The following is a 22,848-nucleotide window of genomic DNA, read 5'->3' as shown; positions in this document are numbered from 1 at the left end:
AAATAAGAAATTTCTTTTAAAATGTACATGCTTTAAAAAGGCATTCATTTCTGCATTGTTTTTGTTTAACTCCAGTAGGCTAAATATATGATATAGGCAAAAGTAGTGGGACTCCTACTTTCCCAGGCTTATTTGGTTCTTTCCTAAACTGTTAGCATAAAGTTTGTGCCACACAATTGTATAGGATGTCTCTGGATGCAGTACTGACATAATCTTCCCTTCACCCAAACCTGTGACGATGTCAATGCCTCTTTGCACATGGTTTACATGGAGAGAGTGGAAGATTTTGAGTGGCCTCCTATAGACTGCAAAATACATTTATCAAGCAACCTGCTCAAAGCATTTCCTTTTAACTTTCTCAACATGATCTAAACAATTAGAAAGAAACATTTGAAATGTATTTCTTAAATAGAGTTCGGCCAGAATTCCAATGGTAATATACCAGAAGAAAATATTTGTATAATTTCCCAAAAATGAGTCGTTTATTTCCCTGTTTATTATGATGCTCTGCATTTTATATATCGGTCCACCACTACTATGTGTGTGTGTGTGTAAGTGCTTTATCCTGGTCAGGCTAATATTGTATATGGAGAACACCAGGGATGAAGACTGCTACATGTTGTATATTTATCAACAGGGCATCCGAATATGTTCATTTAAACAGAGGTGGTCATAATTGCTACCCAGTGTTTTTTCTTACATTTTGTTCACACAGCAGTTTAAGATCGTCTCTCTGAGGAGAGCTGCCCACTCCCCACTGTGGCTCCAAAACGTCCAGCTGGCTCACTTGATGGCCCCCACCTGTTCTGCCTACTGCACCCGGGTTGATAGTAAGCTCCTTTACTCTACACACAAACAATTACAGACATACATTTATTTAGACAAAGAGTAATTAATGCTATTCATGACATTATCCATGGCAAAGGTAATGAAGCAAACCATATCAAAAGGACCATCATGACCTTTGACTCTCAGATGCTCATATAGCAAAATAAAAATAATAAAAAATTTAATAAACTGAGTGATCAGAAAGAATGTTTAATAAAAAAAATAAATAAAAAAACCCCATCTCCACACTGAAATATAGGCAACTGATTAAGTATAACTGATGTAGAATAGAAAGCATGCTGATGTAGGAATGTTGAAAAAAGTGTGACATGGAGAAAAAAGGAAGACCTGCTGGATGAGGAAGCAAAGTCATCGTACTCATAGGTAGGGGAGAGTTCAGAGCGGCCGCTTCCCCCCTGGGAGAAGGGGATGTCTGAAGGGCTTATCCCAAACTCCTTCACTCTGTCAGAAGGATAGACAGAGAAATGAAACAGTGAGATATGACGCTGCAGACATGTGCTGATAACCGGTTTTACAACATGACCTGTTCATGTTTCCTTTATTTGATTTGGAGCTGAAGCCTGCCAAACTATATTTATCTAGCTAATGAGTGACTCTTGTAGGTCTCTAGTTTGTTAGGTCTTTAGTCTAATTATTTTCAGAGTCCACCCATCCTCACTTTTTTTTAATTACCAAGGATAGTGACGTTTAAATGACACCACAAATTCTTTTGGAATTGCTTTATTTATATTAAGATAAAAAAAAGTCAAGATGGGAGGACTCTGAAAATAATTAGACTAAAGACCTAATCTTGACCTAACCCATTTCGATTTTATAATAATTGTGGTTAAGACAGTTGTCTATACACAAACAGTATCTGGTACAAACCTGTTGGCATATCTCAGTGTATTCAAGGTGTTTTCACAAGACGCCATGCCTGGAGAGATGGTGGCAATCTGCAGACAGAATACATTTATATTATCATCACTATCTAACAGTTCCTTAATCATTCATTGCACTTAACTTACACCAGCACTTTCTTTTTGGTAAGTGATTTGCGACAATGCTGCACACTATATTCCTGTAGATTGAGAAGCCAATTGAATAGGAGCTACTGATATGGGAATTTCATCCCTGCAGATGCCTTTGTGCTATAACTAAGCTCAGTGTTGAGTGTAAGAGCCATGTTTTGTATTAATATGAGATTTTGTTTCAGGCTGGAATTGTGATTGGTTCATAAAACATAACTATTTTCATTTTTGTAAAGAATTGCTACCACTCAGCTACCACGTTATTATAAAGAATGGCTACCTTTTTGGCATATTCCATATTCAAATATTTTGGCAACAGGAGACATAAACCTGTGGTTAAAGATACTCTGGTTAAACTACAGTGACAATTGAGAATTGGCAATATCTCACCATGCATGTTCGCGAATTTTCACCAATGAAAGAGTCTCGCAGAACCTGTGTGAGCTTACTGGCTCGGAATGGAGTGTGAGGCTTGTTGCGGCCCAAGGCTCTGATGCATTCCTACCAAGAGCAAAGTAAAGCAACTCTGTTAGAACATGCAAATAAAATTCTGAACTAAAAGATAGTGTTTATTTGAAAGAGTTGGTCGACCTTCAGAGCCAGTAAACTTTTATTGATCTCAGCCCCTTCGAGGCGAGTCTGGCGGTCGGCGCTGGATGTGTCCGCCCCTCGTTCATTGCCTGCCAAGTCTATGAGGGAAAATTTGCCATGCATTTTGCCTCTCCTTCGCAGAATGATCTGGAATACGGCGTGGCTGCGAGATGAGTGTGCGTTGGCTGAGGTCTGTCCAGATGTCCTGCAGTAAAATAAATTAAAAAAAATTACAGTGGTGGACAAAGTACACAAACCATGTCCGTGAGTTAGAGTAGAGATACACTAGGTAAAATATTACTTCAGTAAAAGTCAAAGTGCTTCCTTTAAATGAGTAAAAGTACAAAAGTATTTGCCTTCGAATGTACTTAAGTGACCAAAGTTCACAAATCACAAATTACTCCTGCTACTCTTCTCCACCCTGCCTGCACACTTTTCTTCACTTCTTTAACACACTCTCCATTACTTTGCACTGTTGACCCCAGGTACCTAAACTCCTCCCCCTTCTCCACCTCTTCTCTCTGCAACCGCACCACTCCACTGTCCTCCCTCTCATTCACACACACGTACTCTGTCTTACTCCTACTGACTTTCATTTCCCTTCTCTCCAGCACGTACCTCCACCTCTCCAGGCTCTTTACAACCTGCTCAGTACTCTCACCACAAATAACAATATCATCTGCAAACATCATAGTCCAGGGAGACTTTTGTCTGACCTCGTTAGTCAACCTTTCCATCACCAATGCAAACAGGAAAGGGCTCAGAGACGATCCTTGATGCAGTCTAACCTCCACCTTGAACCAGTGCTGTCACACTGTGCTTATACATGTCCTGCACCACCATCAAATACTTCTCTGACACACCTAACTTTCTAATACAATACCACAACTCTTCTCTCGGCACCCTGTCGAACGCTTTCTCTAAATCCACAAACTCACAATGCAACTCCTTCTGACCTTCTCTATACTTCTCCATCAACATTCTCAAAGTAAATAATGCGTCTGTGGTGCTCTTCCTCGGCATGAAACCATACTGTTGCTCACAGATGGTCACCTCTTCTCTCAGCCTGGCTTCCACTTCTCTTTCCAATAACTTCATGGTGTCACCAATCAACTTTATTCCCCTGTAGTTACTGCAGGTCTGCACATCTCCCTTATTCTTAAAGATGGGTACCAGCACACTCCCTCTCCATTTCAACCAACTTTCCACTCTTCATCCTCTTAATCGCTTTCGCCACATCCCTCTTCACCTGCTGCCGCATTTCCTTGTATAAAACCTTCTTTTCAACTACTAAATCACGCAAATAAGGCCAGGTTGGCAAAGTAGAGCCAGGAGTTTCTTCCATTATTTATTTGTCTCAAAATGTTCTGCTTGCAGTTGCTTAACTGTATGTTGGTGATATCTACTTATCACCAAGAAATAATCAAAACAAGTTCATAACAGAGCACCCTGATTGGTGGCTTGCTGAGTGCTTGACCAGTTATGTTTTTATCTACTCATGAATAAATAGGAATTTTGTAAAACGTAGTTGAGTAAAAAGTAAGATATTTGACTTTGAAATTCAATAAAGTTAAAGTCTCCCCAAATGGAAATACTTTATTAAAGTACAGATACGCGAAAAAGCTAATCAAGTATACCAACGAATTACAATTACTTTGTTACTGTCCACCACAAAAAAATTATAATTATCAATAACATTAGAGACTGCATTCTGTGTTTCAGCACAACGCTGCTGAATTCTCTAATCTGATTGGTCAAAAGGTGATTGATTAAATAAAAAAATTATTTAAATCATTGTTAATAAGTTTGCCAAAATACATTTTCATTTCTACAGAAACCTAAACATAATAATAAACATAAACGGGAGTCTTCCTATGTCTTATTAAACTTTGAGAAAGGGAATGTTGAACACTGTAAATGGTTTAAAAGGACACACTGTCATTTATGAAATTAATTTCTAACTGGCAAATTAATGTGGCACATGAGAAATGTAAAAAGTAAGCACCAATATTTGTCCTTTGTTCATTAATCGTAAATTCTAATGCTGGGGGGAAAGGATAATGTAGATTACAGCAATAGAAGAATCCAAGTAAGATACTCAAACTCCTTGCTCAAAATCAAAACTGGTTAAAGTGGTAGCTCATTGGTGTCAACCAGCTGCGCGCACTTCCGGTTCTACTACTTCCGTTTCCAGGGTAGCACAAACTTGCAACCGTCCCGGCTGCCATCTTCCCGTCACATAAATAGACGAGGATTCCTCGTGTTCTCTGCTAGATCATCTTGTCGGCTTCCTGTTCTTTTTGAGACTTTCCTGCCCCACGTTTGGCATCACGGATCCTATGGTTTCGGTTTTGGATCTTCTGTTCTTTTTCTAACTTCGTTCGGTGTTTTTACTATGGGAATCACTTTGAGTGTGACCAACTTCGGAAGCTCCTATGACACCACGTCTGGCTTGACGGACAGGTCGACCTGAGTAATAAAAAGAGATGGCTGAGAGTGGCGGTGGCTAACCAACAAGACCCATGTCTGTCCGGTGCTGCCGCAAAGTCAACGGCCGTCGAACATCAGCCGCAAGCTACCACGAGCTGGACGGACTTGATGGAGGCCAAATCGCTGGTCATGCCACCTCTGTTTGATAACCTCCTCGCGGAGGAGGAGGAACAACCGTGCGACGAGGACGCAGATGGCGAGGCTTACTCTGACCTTCTCGACTTGGATATGGAGGACAATGATGAGGATGACATTGGTTCCTTCCCGGCCCAACAGACGAGACGCAATAGCGCGGGCGACTCGGCCACGCAGGCGGACAGTAACCTGTACAAGGTATGCAAGCGAGCTGCAGCTAAGTTAGGCGGGCTAGAATGCGGAGGGAGCTGAAAGGGACCTTAATGACAGGAAATAGCTGCCGCCTGCTCAACCTAGACAACTCCCGCCCGCCGTGCCAGCTGGCATAAAAGAGATGTCTCGCCATTGGTCTAGCCCCTTCAAAAGCAAGCTTTCCGCGAAAAGGTGCTCTAAGCTCGAGATTCAAGGGATGGGAGAGCTGTGTCAGGTGGGAGAGCATCAGGCTTAGGCGACACACAAAAAGCATAGGTGATGGATGCTGCCTACGACCCCGCTAAAGGTCTGTTTGGTCCAGCTCTCGAGAAAATGAGAGAAACCAGCAGGAAACAGGAGGACAAAGCTTTATCCTCTGTTTACCTTGCAAGCTGACGCAGAAACCGCCCTCTCAGCCAACGCGACTGGGATTTGCTGCAGATGTCTGTGCAATAAAGATTGCAGCATTGCATCCAAGCTGGGCATCCGGGCTGAGGGCGATGTGCAAGCCGAGTTAAAAAAACACAATAAATGTGGTACTTTCGCATCCAGGCGGACAGCCGAGCCCCATAGTGGTCAAAAATACCAAGAAAGTATCAAGCACCCCCCTAGAGTCACTGCGGGAGGGTCTGCTCGCTTTTACAGGGAAGTCATTAATGCATGACCAAAGAGGAGCGAAGGTATACAGGGGTCTTCTTTCTGCGCGCGTTCTCAACTGGCGCAGATGAGCTGAACATCCGTGGATTTAGCATCCACACCCAGACAGGATAGCTCTCTGGGCCTGGCCTGTGAGAGGTGGAACTTGAGTGTGGCAGGTTTACCCCCACCGGTTATACACACTATTCAGAGTGCCAAAGCCTCATCTACTTGCACACTTTATAACAATAAATGGCGAGTCTTTGAAGAGTGGTGTGGCCATAGTCACATTGTCTCTTTCCAGTGTTCTGTGGGAGACATATGTTTTCTTCAGGATTTGCTGGATAAACGGAAAGCTTTTTCTACTCCGAAAGTATATCTGGCAGCTATTTCTGCAAGTCATGTCGGGTTTGGTAACAAACCTGCAGGTCGGCACCCTTTAATAAATCGTTTTATGAAAGGAGCACGCTGTAAGAGGCCGGTGTCTAGGCAGATGGTGCCTCAGTGGGATCTGTCTATGGTCTTGGAGGCAATTTATCAACACCCTTTCGAGCCTTTGGATGGCATAGGGCTGAAATTTCTCTCTCTTGAGACAGCACTGCTCAAAGCTCTGGTGACAATAAGCGTGTGAGCGAGCTGCAAGCCCTGTCTGTCAGTCCATCCTCTTTACAGTTTGCCCCAGGGCTCACAAAAGTTTCCATTCGCCCTAACCTGGCGTTTGTACCTAAAGTGGTGGATTCTTCTTATAGATGTCCCATTGCACATCTTTTGGCTTTTCACCAACCTTCATTCTCTTCTCAGGAGAAGGAGAGGTTGAATTCTTTATGCCCATATGTATGTCAAAAGAACAGCAGGCGTCAGGAAGACTGACCAGCTGATTGTGTCTTGGGCTGCTCCTCACAAGAGGAAGCCGTTGTCAATACAGAGGCTGTCCCACTGGATTTTTGAGGCTATATCTCTAGCATATGAATTCCACTCATGCAGAGGTTCTCAGGCGCCTGAGGGCCCACTCTACTAGGGGGATGGTGACATCATGGGCCCTACTTAAGGGAGTTTCTGTTCAGGAAATTTGTGTGGCAGCCGGTTGGGCTACGCCACACCCTTTTGTGCGATTTTATAGCCTGAATGTGTCATCCTTAGCACATGCAGTGCTAGTAGCCAGACGGCCAAGCACCCTGATACTTGGTTAAGATGTGCTTCTTATTGGAAGGTTGTGAGTTCAAATCCCCTGGGTCAAAACCACTAAGATGTCCTGTTGTGCCCTTGAGCAAAACCCCTTTAACCTCAATTGCTTAGTTGTAAGTTGTCCATGGATAAAGGCATCTGTGAAATTCTATTTGAATGCAAATGTAAAAACTGAATTAAATCATCTCCACAGTTATCTATCTAGAATCTGTACTGTTATCTCTCGATTGGTGATCCATTTGGAGTTTGGAAGGTGGAGTTTACCTGCAACTGTTTCCCATTTCTATGAGCTTGAGGACGTCCTCGGTACAATGAACCTCTCGTTCCTGCAGTCCTACAACTTGCACCTGCTGCTTGCCATCCTCCAAAACTCGCAGCTTCGCCTTCCTGTTCAGCAGGTCAAACACCTGCGTGCACACAGATACACAATCATGTTTCAAAAACTCCTCCAAGGTCAGATCAATACTTTATATGAAGAGGTTAGATACTACTTGCCTTTCCACTGTAAATTTCAAAGAAGGTGGCGTAAATTTGGAGGTCTAATTTCTTGTAGTTTGGCTTCTTCAGCATTAGAAAAACATCTCGTGCTGCAAATAAATTGTTAATTTATTTATTTTTTTAAACCTAAGTTTCTACTCTAAACCAGAGTTCTGATATATACCTGCCAGTGCGTAGATCCCTTTAGAGCAATCCTGATTTTTCCCAGAAAAATCTCCACCCATCGTCTGCAACACGGAGAAGTGAATTAGTATGTTAAAACAAGTTTAATGGGCATTGGAGAATGTTTTGTAAGACTCTGATAGAATATAATTTATAGGAACACCTACATGAGTTTTACCACTTCCTGTTTGTCCGTAGGCAAAGCACGTAGCCATCCCTCTCTCGAATATGGTCTCTACAAGGGGCCGGGCAGTAAACCTGAAAAAATACAAAAACGAAATAGTTCTTGCAATAAATTTGACATTTAAAATTTGTTTATCTCTTTCCTTGAAACAGCATTTTCAGGGACTGACCTGTAAACCATTTCATTTGTGGTGGTATCATTGAATGCATAATCAAAGCGGAAGGTCTGGTTCTCGAGGTATCTCGTTAAGTCCACTTTTTGTTTTGGTTCGTGTACCATGACAACGTCTTTACTGGGAATTGTGATGACATCTAGATCCTTCAAGCTCATCTCTGAGACATATTTACAGTGGTGTAGTGAATATAATTCGATCTCCCATTAAAAATAAGAACAGAAAATAATTTATCTGTGAAGTCTGTTTTAATTAATGAGTATACAATAGTTCAAATTTTTACCTTTTTTGTTCAGTGGCCGCGCACGGACACACACACATATACTGTGCTCTTCAATCTGGAGAAAAAAATTATTTAAATCAAACAGTACAAAATTGCATGGTTACAAAAATAAATACTGCACAGTACTCTATAATAAATAAATCAGTGAAAGCCTGACATTACCATATGAGCATTAGTCAATGGCCTGTAGTCCAGACTGGCTCTGAAGTCTCGGATCATGCACATAATTTCATCATTAGGAGTTGCTGCATCTACTTCCTGTGTTCAAAATAACAATAATTACCAATCCTGTTCTAAAGGAAATTAAATGACACTGTACCACATTTCAGTATGAAACTGATTATAAAAATTCAGCACAGTGAATCCATTTAAATGCTTAAATACTCACTACACATTATTACTCAACATTGGTCTATTCAATCTGGGCAAAGTGGGCTCGGCAATAAATCAATTATTAAATGCATCATTTGTCTACCACACAATGGTTGTGAACTTCTGATGACTTAGTGGTCAGTCTACAGTGGTGGATGTTGAAGATATTTCATTGCTCTTTCAAGGTGTTACTTTATTTAGAAACAATGTTCAGGATTATTAACCTCATGTGTGGTGAGCTGCAACCCTGTACCTGTGCTCTCTTCTCTTTGAGCTCCTGCTGCTGCATGCGCCTCCTCTCCCTCTTCTCCTGCAGTTTCTCCACCTCCTTTACACAGTTTGACTTCTTGCGAGCTGCACAAACAAATTAAAATGTCATTTCAATTAGGAAACAAAATGTATACATTTTAATACTGAGACGTTATTGGCCTAACTTCTTTAAATAATAACAATAAATAGTAATAATTATTGTATGTTAGTCTGAGCTGAAAACAATGGTAGCAAGACGTAACATCTAAACAGCCAAACAATCCTGTGTTTGTTGAACATCTAAATAGTAGCTCTGTTCAAGCGTTGGAAAGCTTTTCATTCCACTGAATATGGCACTTGATGAATAACAAACTCCATTATGAGCGATAGCTACTGCACCTGTACTGTGTATTTTGCGTTTTTTAAAACAGACATATTAGAAAACCAATAAGGGTTTAAAAGAAAAGAAAAAAATGCCAATTTGGCAGATTATCCCATCAAGGGTTGTACTAAAGTCAATTGGATTCCTATTTCAGAATTTCCTTGGCCCTTCCTTTTGCGGTTGTAGGTTTCTGTACCGTTCTGCTGCAGTGTCTGGTGCTGGATAGGAGGAGGAGCTGGAGCACTAGGCGCTTGTTCCACCTGCTGGCTTGGCCGTGTTCTCGTTGTACCTATGACTAGCATGACAAACAAACACAAGTGAGTGGGAGAGACTTCAGCACAGGGAGACTCAGTACTCATGTATACCTAACATTATTATTATAATTAATATTCATTTATTATTATAATTCATTAATTTTTATTTTTCCTGATTGCTAGAGGAAAGTGTTAAATATACTGTATATATTATGATCTGTTTACTCTTCATTCTTGCTCATTTGCATCATTCTTTTACAGACTGTTCTAATGTACATTTGTAATAAATTATTATTATTGACGGCAAATTATTTAGTGGATCCTCTTTTGGCTTATATGGAATAATTAATGACTTAAACACATTTTTGGGGGGCGATCTTCTATGATAATGAAGGGCTGTTTAAACTAATATTCATGAAACACCATCTGCTGGCTTTTAGAGATAATGTTGCAAAACCATTGCAGTACATTATTCGTTTATATAAGATAACTTTATAGTCAAGGTATGGTTGAACTGTCTAATTATTCTAGACATTAATAAAACCTTCCACAAGCTGTTTTCTAGGGCTGTTTTTCAGCAAGAACCTGGCAATGCTATACGTATCACAATACAGGGGTTGTGATACAATATATGGCAACACTGTAGGCAAGGCAATATAATGAGATATTTCTTGTTTTAGGAACAGGATATAATAAAAAAAAAAAAGCTGTCATTAAGAACACACCACCATATGCAAATCTTAGCAAAAAAAAGAAAAGATTTAGCCAAAACACAACAGGATCTGCATTTCCATTAATTACATTTAAAATACACTTCTAATCCTAACCCCTTAAACCTTCCCATACCATGAATCCTGTGCCAGCTTTACCAGTATCAAAGCTAAGTGGAATCAAGTGTATTGAAATACATGAACACAATTAGTATCACTGTACTTAAAAATACCTTATGCTAGTACTTTCTGTAACTGTTTAAGTGATATTACTGCTATCAATCTAGCAGTTAAGATATAAAATCAAAACAAAACCACTGCCATAAATCTTATATAAATTCTTTTTAAAACTATTAATATTGCTTTTTTTGAGAAACGAAGGAGTATCGCCAAACAAAATATCACCCCTAATATCACCCCTAATGGTCTCTTCAATTCTCTGTTCTAGAGCAGCTTACCTCGGTTTTCCTTTGCAGGTGTTTCATTCTTAGGTGGTGCTATTGTGCGTCGATTCTAGAGAAAAAGGCAAAGGATTAAAAAGCTATTTCAGAATCATTACGCATGGTACAATATAGTAATCTTTACTTTAGTAGTCAAAAAGACCTTTTCATTCATTGGTCTTAATGCAATACTGCTTGATTGGAAATTCTGATTGGTCAGAAGGTGAATTTTCTCCAACAACATGGCTTTGGGCATTAGACACATCAATGCTGCCAATTATTAACATCTATAAGTTATCGTTTCTATAGCAACAGTTTATATATAGGGACTTGTGTGAACTTCACTCAAATTAAATGTGTATCATTTATATGGAGATGTTTTCTGTTACAGAAATTCTTACATTGTTATACTGTTACATTTAATGGTAAGGAACATCCAAGAAACAAGTGAATTCCTGTTTTTACTTACATTATTTTATATGCCAAAAACCTACCAAACGCTGTGTCCCAGAAATACACTAATTCCACCGTAGTACACATTTTTACAAAAACAATATTGTATATAGTCTATAATGTAATTCTAATTTACATCAGGGGCTTATCATAACCATGTTCATAACCATGTTAATCATCATAGCCTGTTCATAACCATGGATCCAGCACACAAAAAGAAAATCAGCACAAGCTGGAACAATACCTTATTTGTGGGTATCTTGTTCACTTTAACAGAACTTGACACAGTTGGGGGCGGGGTCTCTGGGCTTTGTGCAATCTCTTCTTCAGGTGCTAGGTCTGGATTTAGTGCAAAAATGCTCTCCAGGTCTATCTGTTTGGACAAAACATATCAACGGCTTTACTGGCATTTACATTCCAAACAGTCACGTTGACTGATATATCACACACAGCAATCCTGTACCTCTTTGCCTTTTGTGTCTCCATTTTCGATCCACTCCACAGTGACGCTGTCATTGTCTTCATTAAGCGATGTGACCATGGCCTGGTGTATTCGTCCTGCAATGGGAACAGGCATCATTTTCTTTAAGCATTCTGCATGGATTCATTTACTTTATCCTGATTCATTGAGAAATTATACATGCAGTCATATTTTTTTAAAAGTTCTAACTGTAACAGTTTTGTACACGGTAATGTTTAATGGACTAATGGAATGTTTAAGGGACCAATCTTCCTAAACCAGTGGTCTCAAACCCCCGGGCCACGGACCGGCACCGGTAATTGTTACCCGGCCGCACAGAAAGAATACATAACTTACATTATTTCTGTTTTATTTATTATATGATTTTAAACGATGTTTTATTTTGGAAAATTACCGGATTCTCTCCACCACATCTGTCTATGACTTACTCTTGATGCATGTAAAGATGCCTCGGTCACATGTCTTACCTCCATCCGCTACCTTCTTAAAGAGGCTGCTCCGACCGCTAACAGTTAAATTCAAACCCCCAAGTTAGCAAAATGAACAACAAACAACACAGTGGATTCACATTTATTATTATATTTAGAAAATACCAGTTTTTATGCCGGTCGTATCATTTTATTTTGTCCGTGAAAATATTCTGGCATTTAACTGGTCTGTGGGGCAAAAAAAGTTAGGGACCACTGTTCTAAACCATACTGTATGCCAAAAATGTTTTTGGTCTGGTAATTTATATCCATGATTCAGTTTTATGTAGTTAGATTTTTATTTGTGCATGTTTTCTCTTCCCACATTCATGTTTAAAGTGTATAATTCCTACAATTTGTTTAAGTTAAAATTATAGATAAATCATATAGGTTTGGGAAATAAAGAAATTAAGCAAAATAAATACTTTTACATACAGACCTAAAGCAAGAATTTAACTTTTTTACTATGTACTGTCTAGTGTCCATTTACAACCACCAAAGTTTGGAACCTAACTAACAGCAAATTGCGGATTATCTTCAAATTCACGGGAATCCACAGCGGGGCCAAATGTTCAGGAACGTTTGGAATAACATTTTAAACTATATTTTCACTAAAAAAATTGTATACAAATTTTTAAAACACATTAGTGTATTAAAGTGACATAATGTCTAGATAAATTCAATAAGAAACCATTAAAACAGCAGGGGGGGTGCGTCCAAAATTTGCCTAGAACGTAACATCTTAGAATGTAACCCCAACGATTTCCAGTGGACCACTGTATAATCCACTGGAAATATTTGCTTTCTCCATTATAAAATTTTACATATTTAATGAATGGAAAAAAGTTGTTTTTACATTCAATGTTGTGCATAACATCTGTGGTATCACAAGCACAAATTAACTGATTTTATTATAAAATGTGTAAAAGGTTACTTAATAGCTGGGTAAATTTCAGAACATTTTGCCAGCTCCTTGGGCTATTTTATGTGTTAAGCACAGCTAAGCCTCTCAGCAGATGATGACTTTACATGCAAACGTGGTGTGCAGGAACAGTATTTCCTTGAAATTGCAGCCAATTTTATGGTCTTCTGCAGAGAGAAACAATCTGTGTAATCATTTTAATCATTTTTTATTATTACTTATCACACTCTACAACATGATCCCGACAACATTGTGGCTGAATTCCGCAACAGTCAGTGTAATAACATGTTCACTGTGTCAGAATGTACCACGAAGACCCTCTAATTATTAGCCTGTGATTAAAGAAAATTACTACGTTCTGTGTCATCCGTCAGTGCCCTTCAGCAGTGCTGCAGAAAATAGCTATGCAAAAAAAACATGTTAATGTTCCAATGTCTGTTTCAACGTATTCATAGCTGTCACATGAGTTTTGCATTCTGACATTGCCAAACACTGTAGTTAGTTAAACACAATGGCACCATTTCTGTCAACAACGAGCATGTCATATTTTTGCGTTCTAAGACAACCAATTTCAGACAAAAGAATTGTTTCACAATGTGTGATTTTCACCTGTGGCAGCTGTATGAGTCTGAAACTCATAAGGCTGGTTTTTAATAATAATAAAAAAGCATCCTCATAGAATGCTTTTTACATGCTTACTCAGAAATTACATACATGCATAATATTATCACACAGATACCAGCGATGCATCCCAAGAAGTGGGGAAAAGAGATTTGGTTGTCATTTGGCAGCAACCGCTCAGCGGGGGTCGCTATTTTAAAGATTAATTTACAGGGCAAATATTACACAAAGAAAAAGACGATTGTGGTAAATGGATATTACATGTGTTGGATAAAAATAATGAACAATTTGTATTAGTCAATTGTTATGCAACTAATAACAAAAGAATCAATACACTTTTTTTTAAAAATTGAATCAAGGATATAGCATTTCATTGCCCTCTATCCTTCAGCCAGAGTTATTTGGGTGGTGATTTCAATACTGTGTTTAATGAAACCATTGATAGATGGCCTCATAAAGCTAGCCCGGGCCCTTCTAGTGAATTGGATAACGTATGTTTAAGACTGGGATTTACAGATGTGTGGCGATGTAAGCATCCAGACAGAAAAGAATATACATGGAGTAATAAGGACTCATCTCTTCATTCTCGTTTTGACTATTGGTTAGTGTCTAAGGATTTAATTAATAATGTGACCACTGTATTGATAGAACCTTGCATAATGACAGTTCATGAAGGAATATTAATAAAATAAATATGGTGCAAGATAAATCATAAAAAAATAATAATAATAATAATTTGGAAATGAAATAACAAATTACTTAAAAATGAAAGTTTAAAGGAAAATATGAAAGGCATTATTAAAAAATAGAGAATAATTATTTTAAAAATTAGTTATAACATTACTAATGAACTAACTAACTAACATTGATTCCCAAACCTAATAAATACAAGTTAGTCATTTAAAAATTGGAGTCCTATTAGTTTGCTAAATATTGACAGTAAACTGTTTGCAATTATTTTTACTAGGAGACTGAAGCAAGGTTAAGACAATATAATTTATATAGAACAGTCTGGGTTTATGTTAGGATGTCACATCATAAATAACAAACTAGTTTTAGATATGATTGATTATAAGCACTTAATTGAGAATGATAGTTTTATTTTATTTATTGACTTCTATAAAGCCTTCCCGTGGGCTCACCACCTGCAGGAGGGACCGTAAGGGACGGTGCTGTGAGGATTGGGTAGCAGTCGAAGGTGGGGGCCTGCTTAGACTGCTGCCCCCGCGACCCGAATTACGGATAAGCGGGAGAAAATGAATGAATGAATGAATGAACTTCTATAAAGCATTTGATACGGTCATTCATAGTTTGTTTTCAAAGTTATTAAAATGTTTGGTTTTGGAGAAATGTTTTTGAAAGCAGTTAAAACATTGTATAGTGGGTGTAATAGTTCTGTCTAACTTGCTCATGGTACCTCACAAAGATTTAATATTTCATTGTAGCATTAGGCAAGGATGCCCTCACTTTCCATTTTTATGTTCCAATCACAGGTCAAAGACAACATTTTGTTTCTATTGGCTATATCGCTTGTCAATACAGGTTAGGCATTTGAGCCTAAAACAAGTTTGATTGAGCTGTCATTAGTGAAGTGTTAGCAGCCACACGTGTGAGCGACTTGTTGAAAAAAAGTTCAGTGTGCATCTGGAATCTCTTTTCCACCTTAACGAGACATAACATGGTGTCAGAGTGAGGGGATTGAACAAACAAGGATGATACCGCTGCAGTCCCGAAGCTCACGATGAAGTGGGAAACCTACCAGACGCATGGCCAAAGTTTAGGCATCAGTAAGAAGAGCTGATGTTTAGCAGACCTCTGAAGGAAAAGGATGAGGGCGTCCCATGTCCAGCTGAACTAAACTAATTTCATTTCAATAAAAAGCCCTGTATAACACCGATTGCAGGACCAAGCATGTGCATTGAACACTTATAGAAGCATGAGCACTGCACTTGAGCATGCGGTGCATACAGTCTCGTGCCACGTAAAGCAATGTAACACCAAATACACAAATAAATACGGTGAGAATTTGCAACCGAGAAATGCTACGCCAGTGCCCCCCCAAAGGATGCAGCTACTGTGGAAACAAGCATCACGTTCATCAATCTCAATGTCCTGAATAAGGAAAGGTGCAAAATATGTAAGAAGTTGAATGATTTGTCAAAAGTCTGTCACTCCAGATGTGAGAAAATTGTTCATGCAATAAGACAAGAAAGGTTTAACCTGGTCTTGACTTTCTTGTCTTATTGCATGAACAATTTTCACAAATCTGGAGTGACAGACCTCTGCCAAATCATTGTGATGATCTGTTTATTGACTCGGTAACACAGGACCAACACAAAGCAAACCTTCTTGAACATTAAAATCGATCTAAAACAACTAAAAAATCAAATTTCAACTGGACACTGGATCTTTAACCATTGTCATTCCCCTGTGTAAGTCACCAGATTGAAACCTTCGTGCACACTGCAGCCAAGACCTTGCCCCTTGTTTGTCTATGGTGGTGAATACCTTGTGTTAAAAGGCAAATATGACCTTGAATGCAAGCACAAAGACTTGGGATGGTTATGACATTTTATGTAGTTGAAACAATTGCAATAGACTTTGGCCTCCTCAAGCTTGTACCATCAGAATCACAGATGGAAGTGCCAATTTTGGTGATGTTTGCGGATGTTTTTAAGTGGATCAGACTATTTCCTGGTGATTGTACCATACAATTGGTCCTGCACATAACACTAGTAGTCCACCCACCCAGGAATTATTCTTTTCGCATCGTGAAACCGTCTTAAAGAAGAGCTTGAAAACATGGAAAGACAGGATGTCGTCATTAAAGTCACAGAGCCAACCAAATTGGGTAACTCCATGGTTGTGGCTGAAAAGCCATGCACAAGTCAGCTAAGAGTATGCTTGGACCCAAGGGATCTCAAAAAGCCACTAAGGGACCTCATTATCCTCTACCCACTCCTGAAGAGATAACATCCAAGCATGCCAGTGCTCAATATTTTAGTGTTGCCAGATGAGGCTATTGAGCTGTTAAGCTCATGGAGGATTTGGAAGACTGACCACTTTCAACACAATCTTTGGGTGTTATCATGTCCAACCTATCCCTTTCAGAGAAAAATTGCTAAAACTTATGAAGGTTTGAATGGAGTCATGGCCATAGTTGATGATGTTCTTATTCATGGAAAGACCAAAGCCGAGCAGGATGAACACCTCTGTTTAATGCTAAAGAGTCAAGCTCAATCCAGAAAAAAAGTGTCATTCTTTTGTTATGCACTGTATAGACTAATGAGCATATTACCTTTCAAGAGATATATTGCCTATTAAAAGAGAGTTATTACTATTGTAATTGCAATTTTTCATACTCATTGTTACTGCTATCAAAACATTTAGATAGATAGATAGATAGATAGATAGATAGATAGATAGATAGATAGATAGATAGATAGATAGATAGATAGATAGATAGATAGATAGATAGATAGATAGCCATCAGTTTAACAATAACAACAATAATCTATAATGAGAACACTAAAGCCTGTTTCTAGCATTTACAGATATTTACAGCTTTAAGCTTTAAGTCTTCTTGGGGAAATCTCTACAAGCTTAAGTGATAATTTTGGTATTGAAAGTAAAAATATATTGTCACAGCTGTATTAATCTTTCTATCAACTTCTTGTTAAACAATAATAGAAATAGAACAATGTGAAGGAGTGTCACTTTAAATAACAGACGCACACAGTGCTTTTTTAGAAATACAATTTCAACTTGACCCTGCCAACTTAAAGTGGCACTGTTTGTCAAAAACAGTGCAACTGAACCCAAACACACCGATGAGCTGGCGGCTGGTTAATGCGAAATGATTCACTTTAATATTCATATTTAACAGTAAACAGTAAGGATCGCTAGAATGTTCTGATTCATTTGAGAGTTCAGACTGTTCAGAAGTGTTGTTTGGGCAGGGGAAAAAATGGGATGAGAAACTGAAACAGAGAACATCTGTAAATGTATAGAATGTCTGAGCTATATTTTCCACTGGATAAGCGGTAAAAGGAAAGTAGTGGCAGTGTTTAATTTTTTTACTTAACCGAGAGCTTTTATCAAGTTAAAAGTTACATTTCTGCACCTATTAATGACTCACACAGATTTTCCTTACTTGTGAGAACAATCTACTGACAATTGCTAATTGCTGTTCTTCCTAAATCCAACCCAACCTAAAATAAAAGCTACATTTATATAACTTCATGTCTTCCTTTATTCTGACCTACCAGAGGTTCCCACAAGCTAAAACTGTCAGATATTCCAGTGTGTGTCAAATAAGCAAATAAATGTCCATCTTTTGCTGAACAGACAGATGATTTATTCACACACATCCTGTGTTAATGAGCTGTGTTTTTGCGATGATTTACTGCTCCCACAAACACTAACATTATATTCATGTAAACCAACACTGTCATTAACACAAGGACTACCATATTATAACCCGGCATGCTGGACTTATTTTTATTAATATTATTTATTTTTAGTATCATTTGCAATGCCCCAATTTGACAAACCCTGCACAAATTATACAGCTCATATCTTTATTTATTACTTTATTTTTTTTTATTTCTATATATTTTTATAGCCCCAGTGCACCATTATAAATTCCTTGTACATGCAACCCATGATACCTAGCAATAAAGATGATTATAGCAGTGGTTCTAAACTTTTCTGCCATTCCCCACTTTACCACTTTGAAGGGGTGGATTTTCAAGACCCACCTTTTGTCCATCACCCCAGAAAATTGTAATGAAATAAAAAAATAACAATTTCTAATTCAATAACATCAAGTAGCCAATTCAAAAATAGATCATATAAAAGTGTAGTAGTGCTGATGTTGTTTCGGTTAACTAGTATTATTTTTTGCGGTTGCTTTGAGTAACTGAAAGAACTTCATTTTTATTGTAGAAAATCATAAATAAAAATTAATGTACACAAACAATATATAAATCCTGCCGTTCATTGCGCCCCACCTGTCATGACTTTATTCTCCACTAGAGGGGAGCGTCCACACTTTCAGAATCCCTGGATTAAAGTGTCAGTAACTGATGCTCCTGTCCCCGGTTTTAGTTGATTTAAGGATGGACTTCATCGCAATGATATCTAGCTTAATTTCTCCACAATAATTATATCATTTTCATTATCAGGCTGTTCATTCAGCCCTTTGATGCTCTCTCGGTGTGTTCTCTTCTCTCTGCCTGCAGTGTGTGTGTGTGTGTGTGTGTGTGTGTGTGTGTGTGTGTGTATCTGGGCGTTTTCAGCCTCTATGCTAACCAAGCTGAATGGAGATGCAGCAGGAGGCAGGAAAAAGCCCATTTACAATATTCACGGTAATTCACATCCTTAATATCAGTATAGCTGATGCTTCTCACCGCTCGCTTGTCTTTATATTTTTTTTTTTACTGCGCTTGTCTTCTCCAACGGTTAGCTTGCTGCATGCTAACACCGGGTCGCAGGGTTACTCGGCAACAAAGATGATGGAGCTGATCTAGTGGGGACTGACCGCATCTTCATTCAACCCAGCCAACTACAACAGGGCGTGACTTACCGTCGCTTCTTTTGATTTCCACGTAGATGCCGATGAGGATCTTTCCAAATATAGCCGCCATGCTGCATGTGTCAACGAGCTATGTGGGTTTTATTCCTGGTTATTTGGTGCCTATATGAAAAAGAGGGCTAAAGTAGTTCAACGCTGCAGAAGCCGGTAGGGAGCGGCAGGACCACGCATGCGCAAACCCACCAGCTCCTCAATGAGACTAGCACGCTGAGTAACTGAGTGACACGGCAGGATTAGATTTTCTGTGCGTTTGCGACTAATATATGCAATTATTACGTTACTGAATTTAGTATTTAGAACCACCTAATTATATAAAATCAGTGTATATATGTTTATTTAAGACCAGCGTTTGGTTAAGTGAATCTGACCCTGACCCTGTTGATACTCTGGTCTAAGGGCAAAAGTTTGTATTACACTAATACGTGTTTGTTGAACATCCCATTCCAGAGTCAGTTCTAAAACAATCCTCTTTTTATTAACAAAGATTACAACAACAATATTAAAAGGATAAAAGTATAACTTACAAGATTCAGGTGTAAAAATTTTAGTTATACAATTCACTATCCACAGACAACGGAACTAAAAATAAATAAAAGATATACAGTATAAGCAAACTTAACAAAAATATAGATAGACAGAGTAAAACAAATAAAGACAGAAAGGAAAAAATTGAAAAAAATTAACTAAATAGCAGAAAAAAAACCATAATTTTTATTAGCTTTAATGAGTTCAAAAGGTTTTGTATTTCACAGAGGAAATGTGGGGATCTGTGTTCGTTTATCTGCAAGAGTAGAAGTGAGGTCAGGTGCTGGTGTTAAACGAGGAGGCCTGGAGCACTCATCCATTTCTATTTAATACGAAATGCTGTTCGGTTGGATTGATATCGGGGCTGTGTGCAGGCCAGAAGGGTTCTTCCATTCAATCTCACTTTATGCAATAGGGCATTGTCAAACTGGGACAGCAAAGGAAATCCCTACATCATACAAGGGCATACAATACAGTCGCATGCTTCCAACTGTGGCAAAAGTTTGACACAGCTCAGATTGTTTTGTTTTTTTCTCACAGTGGTTGTAAAAAGACGTGATTCTGCAATTAATCTGGCATTTTTAATCAATGTGTACCTTGAGCTCCTTGATTTAAAAAATGTCCTTGTGGGCAAAATGGTTTTGTCCCTACCTCCCACAGACAAATGAAGACTTCTCTTGAACTGATTTCAAGGAACAATTGTGAATTAAAAGAAAGATGTGTGTCAACTAACAAGATATTAGATATGTTACAGATTCAGTATCTCACATAAACCCCACATTGTTTTACAGATATATAAAAAAAAACCTAATTAATCTGTAAAAAATATTACAGTCTGCTACAATGATTTAGGACTGCAGTTTGCATGAACAGTTCGGTATTTAAGACTGTATCACAGAACAGTACACCTCAACAATGATGGAACAATAATGAATGGACATGTAGTGCCACCCAGATGAGGATGGATTCCCTTGAGACTGGTTCTTATAAAGTTTTCTTCCTTATACTATCTCAGGGAGTTTTTAGCTTGACACTGTCAGCACTGGCTTGCTCATTAGGGATACATTTGTAGGGAACAAATTAATAGACACTAAACATATACATTCAATAATAATTGAATTGAATCTGTGTTGTTTACACTTAAACGATGTATGTCAAGTCAAATTGGATTTGGTTACTAATGTAAATCCTTAAACACAACGTGGATACACAGTGTGGATACTGGTTCATCTCATGGTTTCTTTTTGGTACCATGTTGTGTTGAGCAACCTCTGCTTACTTATTAGGTATCTAAATACACATACGTTTGGTAACATGTAACTTTAAAATACCACTGCCCGCATTCACTTTTTGTCTCCCCCCCCGGTAGTTACAGATGTGTTACAATTTTAGAATTCCTCCCTAAACTATTTAGCTACCTAACCATGTTGACTAAATATGAAAGAATGACTAAGCATATTGTTTATTTGTTGCATAGTGCACTGACTGTGCTATAAATGGTGCTGAAACACCATTTATATGTCTCATTTTCATGTCAGCCTCATATAATCTATAATTAAATTAGAGATTCAGCATTTGCAATTCCAGTATATCTTGGCCTAATATACCTCACATATAAATTTACAAAGCCTAAAGACTACAATCATTTAGTGGTTATTTTTTTTAAGTAAAATGTTCCACGGGGATATACACACACAGGGATTTGCACCTTTATTTTTAAATATTATACTGTGATACATTAGGGGCAAAAGCAGTATTTTTCATTTCAAGCACTTGATGGCAGCAAAGAACCATATTAGCCTGTGTGTGTGTGTGTGTGTGTGTGTGTGTGTGTGTGTGTGTGTGTGTGTGTGTGTGTGTGTGTGTGTGTGTGTGTGAGATAGAGAGAGAGAGACAGACAGACAGACAGACAGACAGACAGACAGACAGACAGACTACTAGATACATTCAAGTAAATTGTTAAACCTGCTTTATCCCGGGTTCCTCGTGTACATGTTGCTTTTCAGCTTTTTTTTTTTTTATTTCTTTCATAATAGTTGAATAGTTAAATGTTTTTTGCTTAGACTTAATGTTTCAAAAATATTCTTGCTATTTGTCACTGCATGGGTACGTTTCAAAAGAAGGTTTTTACTCTACTGCAGTTGTTTTCAATTGGTAAACCACCTCATCTGTTGTAAAAACTCATTCACTGATTGGCCTTTGCAAAGTATGTGAGGTGTAATCTGACCAGTTATGTAGCTGTAGTTAAGGAGCATAAAAAAGATAAGGGCATTTCATAATCTTGCAGATAACATCAATGATGATGCATTTAACCATATTAAACATATTGAAGAATGCAAGCAATAAATGTTTCATTAACTTGTAAACTCTTCCTTCTAATTACATATTGGCCTCTACCTTCCAGTCAAGAAAAGTGGAAATGATCTATTCCATTCATCTATCCCATTTCACTTCATGTCCTGTAATAAGCACAACCCAGATCCACTATAATGCATAATATTTAATACAAACACCGGAGGCCCTCCTCTACGTTATGAGCATGTTCAGAAATTTTCTTTGCCAAGGAACATCTGTCAGGCATCACGCCCTTCCTCTGCACCCAGAGAGGCACAGGGCTGTCACTCCTCTTTCTAATGGCAATTCGTCGGTGGAGATGAATGGAGCAGGCCCTTCTCTGTGTCAACTCAAAGCACCCTGCGTGCTCCCTGAGGTATCTGCCATCACTCGCTTATCAGCTGTTACCCCAGCAACGGCTACCTGCCCTGTCACAGACTGAGGGAGCACTTGTCTTTCTGCAGGATTATTAGGCCTGGAGGATTGCAGGGTTTAACTTTCACTTTGCAGTCGAGCGAAGAGTATTAGACTATGCCATGAGTGTATAGCTTGCCTTGCAGCTGCTTTGCTAATGCCAGGGTTGAATTACAGTAGACATTTTAACTGCAGAGCCGATGCTCTGCGTTTGGTATCATATTAAAGCATTTGAATGTCA

General features: G+C 38.5%; 1 protein-coding gene and 1 long non-coding RNA gene across 4 annotated transcripts in view; one reads left to right on the top strand and one right to left on the bottom strand.

Moving 5' to 3' along the window:
- Nucleotides 1-19,666, bottom strand: part of LOC310741458 (kinesin-like protein KIF2A) — a 25,331-nt gene extending 5,665 nt beyond the window's left edge. Inside the window, exons 1-18 of one of the 3 annotated variants that reach the window (XM_083569325.1) lie at nt 19,326-19,666; nt 11,711-11,805; nt 11,492-11,620; nt 10,813-10,867; nt 9,587-9,685; nt 9,013-9,113; nt 8,550-8,645; nt 8,388-8,442; nt 8,102-8,264; nt 7,916-8,006; nt 7,750-7,813; nt 7,584-7,675; nt 7,353-7,495; nt 2,451-2,655; nt 2,250-2,360; nt 1,717-1,784; nt 1,207-1,290; nt 701-845 (exon numbers count right to left, since the gene is read on the bottom strand). In XM_083569325.1, the coding sequence (XP_083425451.1) occupies nt 701-845; nt 1,207-1,290; nt 1,717-1,784; nt 2,250-2,360; nt 2,451-2,655; nt 7,353-7,495; nt 7,584-7,675; nt 7,750-7,813; nt 7,916-8,006; nt 8,102-8,264; nt 8,388-8,442; nt 8,550-8,645; nt 9,013-9,113; nt 9,587-9,685; nt 10,813-10,867; nt 11,492-11,620; nt 11,711-11,805; nt 19,326-19,386 (1,857 nt within the window). In that variant the 5' untranslated portion in view covers nt 19,387-19,666. Of the gene's footprint in view, nt 1-700; nt 846-1,176; nt 1,291-1,716; nt 1,785-2,249; nt 2,361-2,450; nt 2,656-7,352; nt 7,496-7,583; nt 7,676-7,749; nt 7,814-7,915; nt 8,007-8,101; nt 8,265-8,387; nt 8,443-8,549; nt 8,646-9,012; nt 9,114-9,586; nt 9,686-10,812; nt 10,868-11,491; nt 11,621-11,710; nt 11,806-19,325 lie in introns of all 3 variants that reach the window. The other 2 variants (XM_083569324.1, XM_083569326.1) reach the window with 2 other exon arrangements.
- On the top strand, nt 18,762-22,848 carry LOC310741498. Its single transcript, XR_014537975.1, has 2 exons — nt 18,762-19,107; nt 19,206-22,848. It is a non-coding gene; the product is annotated as an uncharacterized lncRNA (long non-coding RNA).

Source organism: Silurus aristotelis, assembly GCF_946808225.1.
Source record: "Silurus aristotelis genome assembly, chromosome: 18".
NCBI classification, from domain to species: domain Eukaryota; kingdom Metazoa; phylum Chordata; class Actinopteri; order Siluriformes; family Siluridae; genus Silurus; species Silurus aristotelis.
Note: the sequence above shows the minus strand (reverse complement) of the source record. Positions and strands in the feature narration are given on the sequence as shown.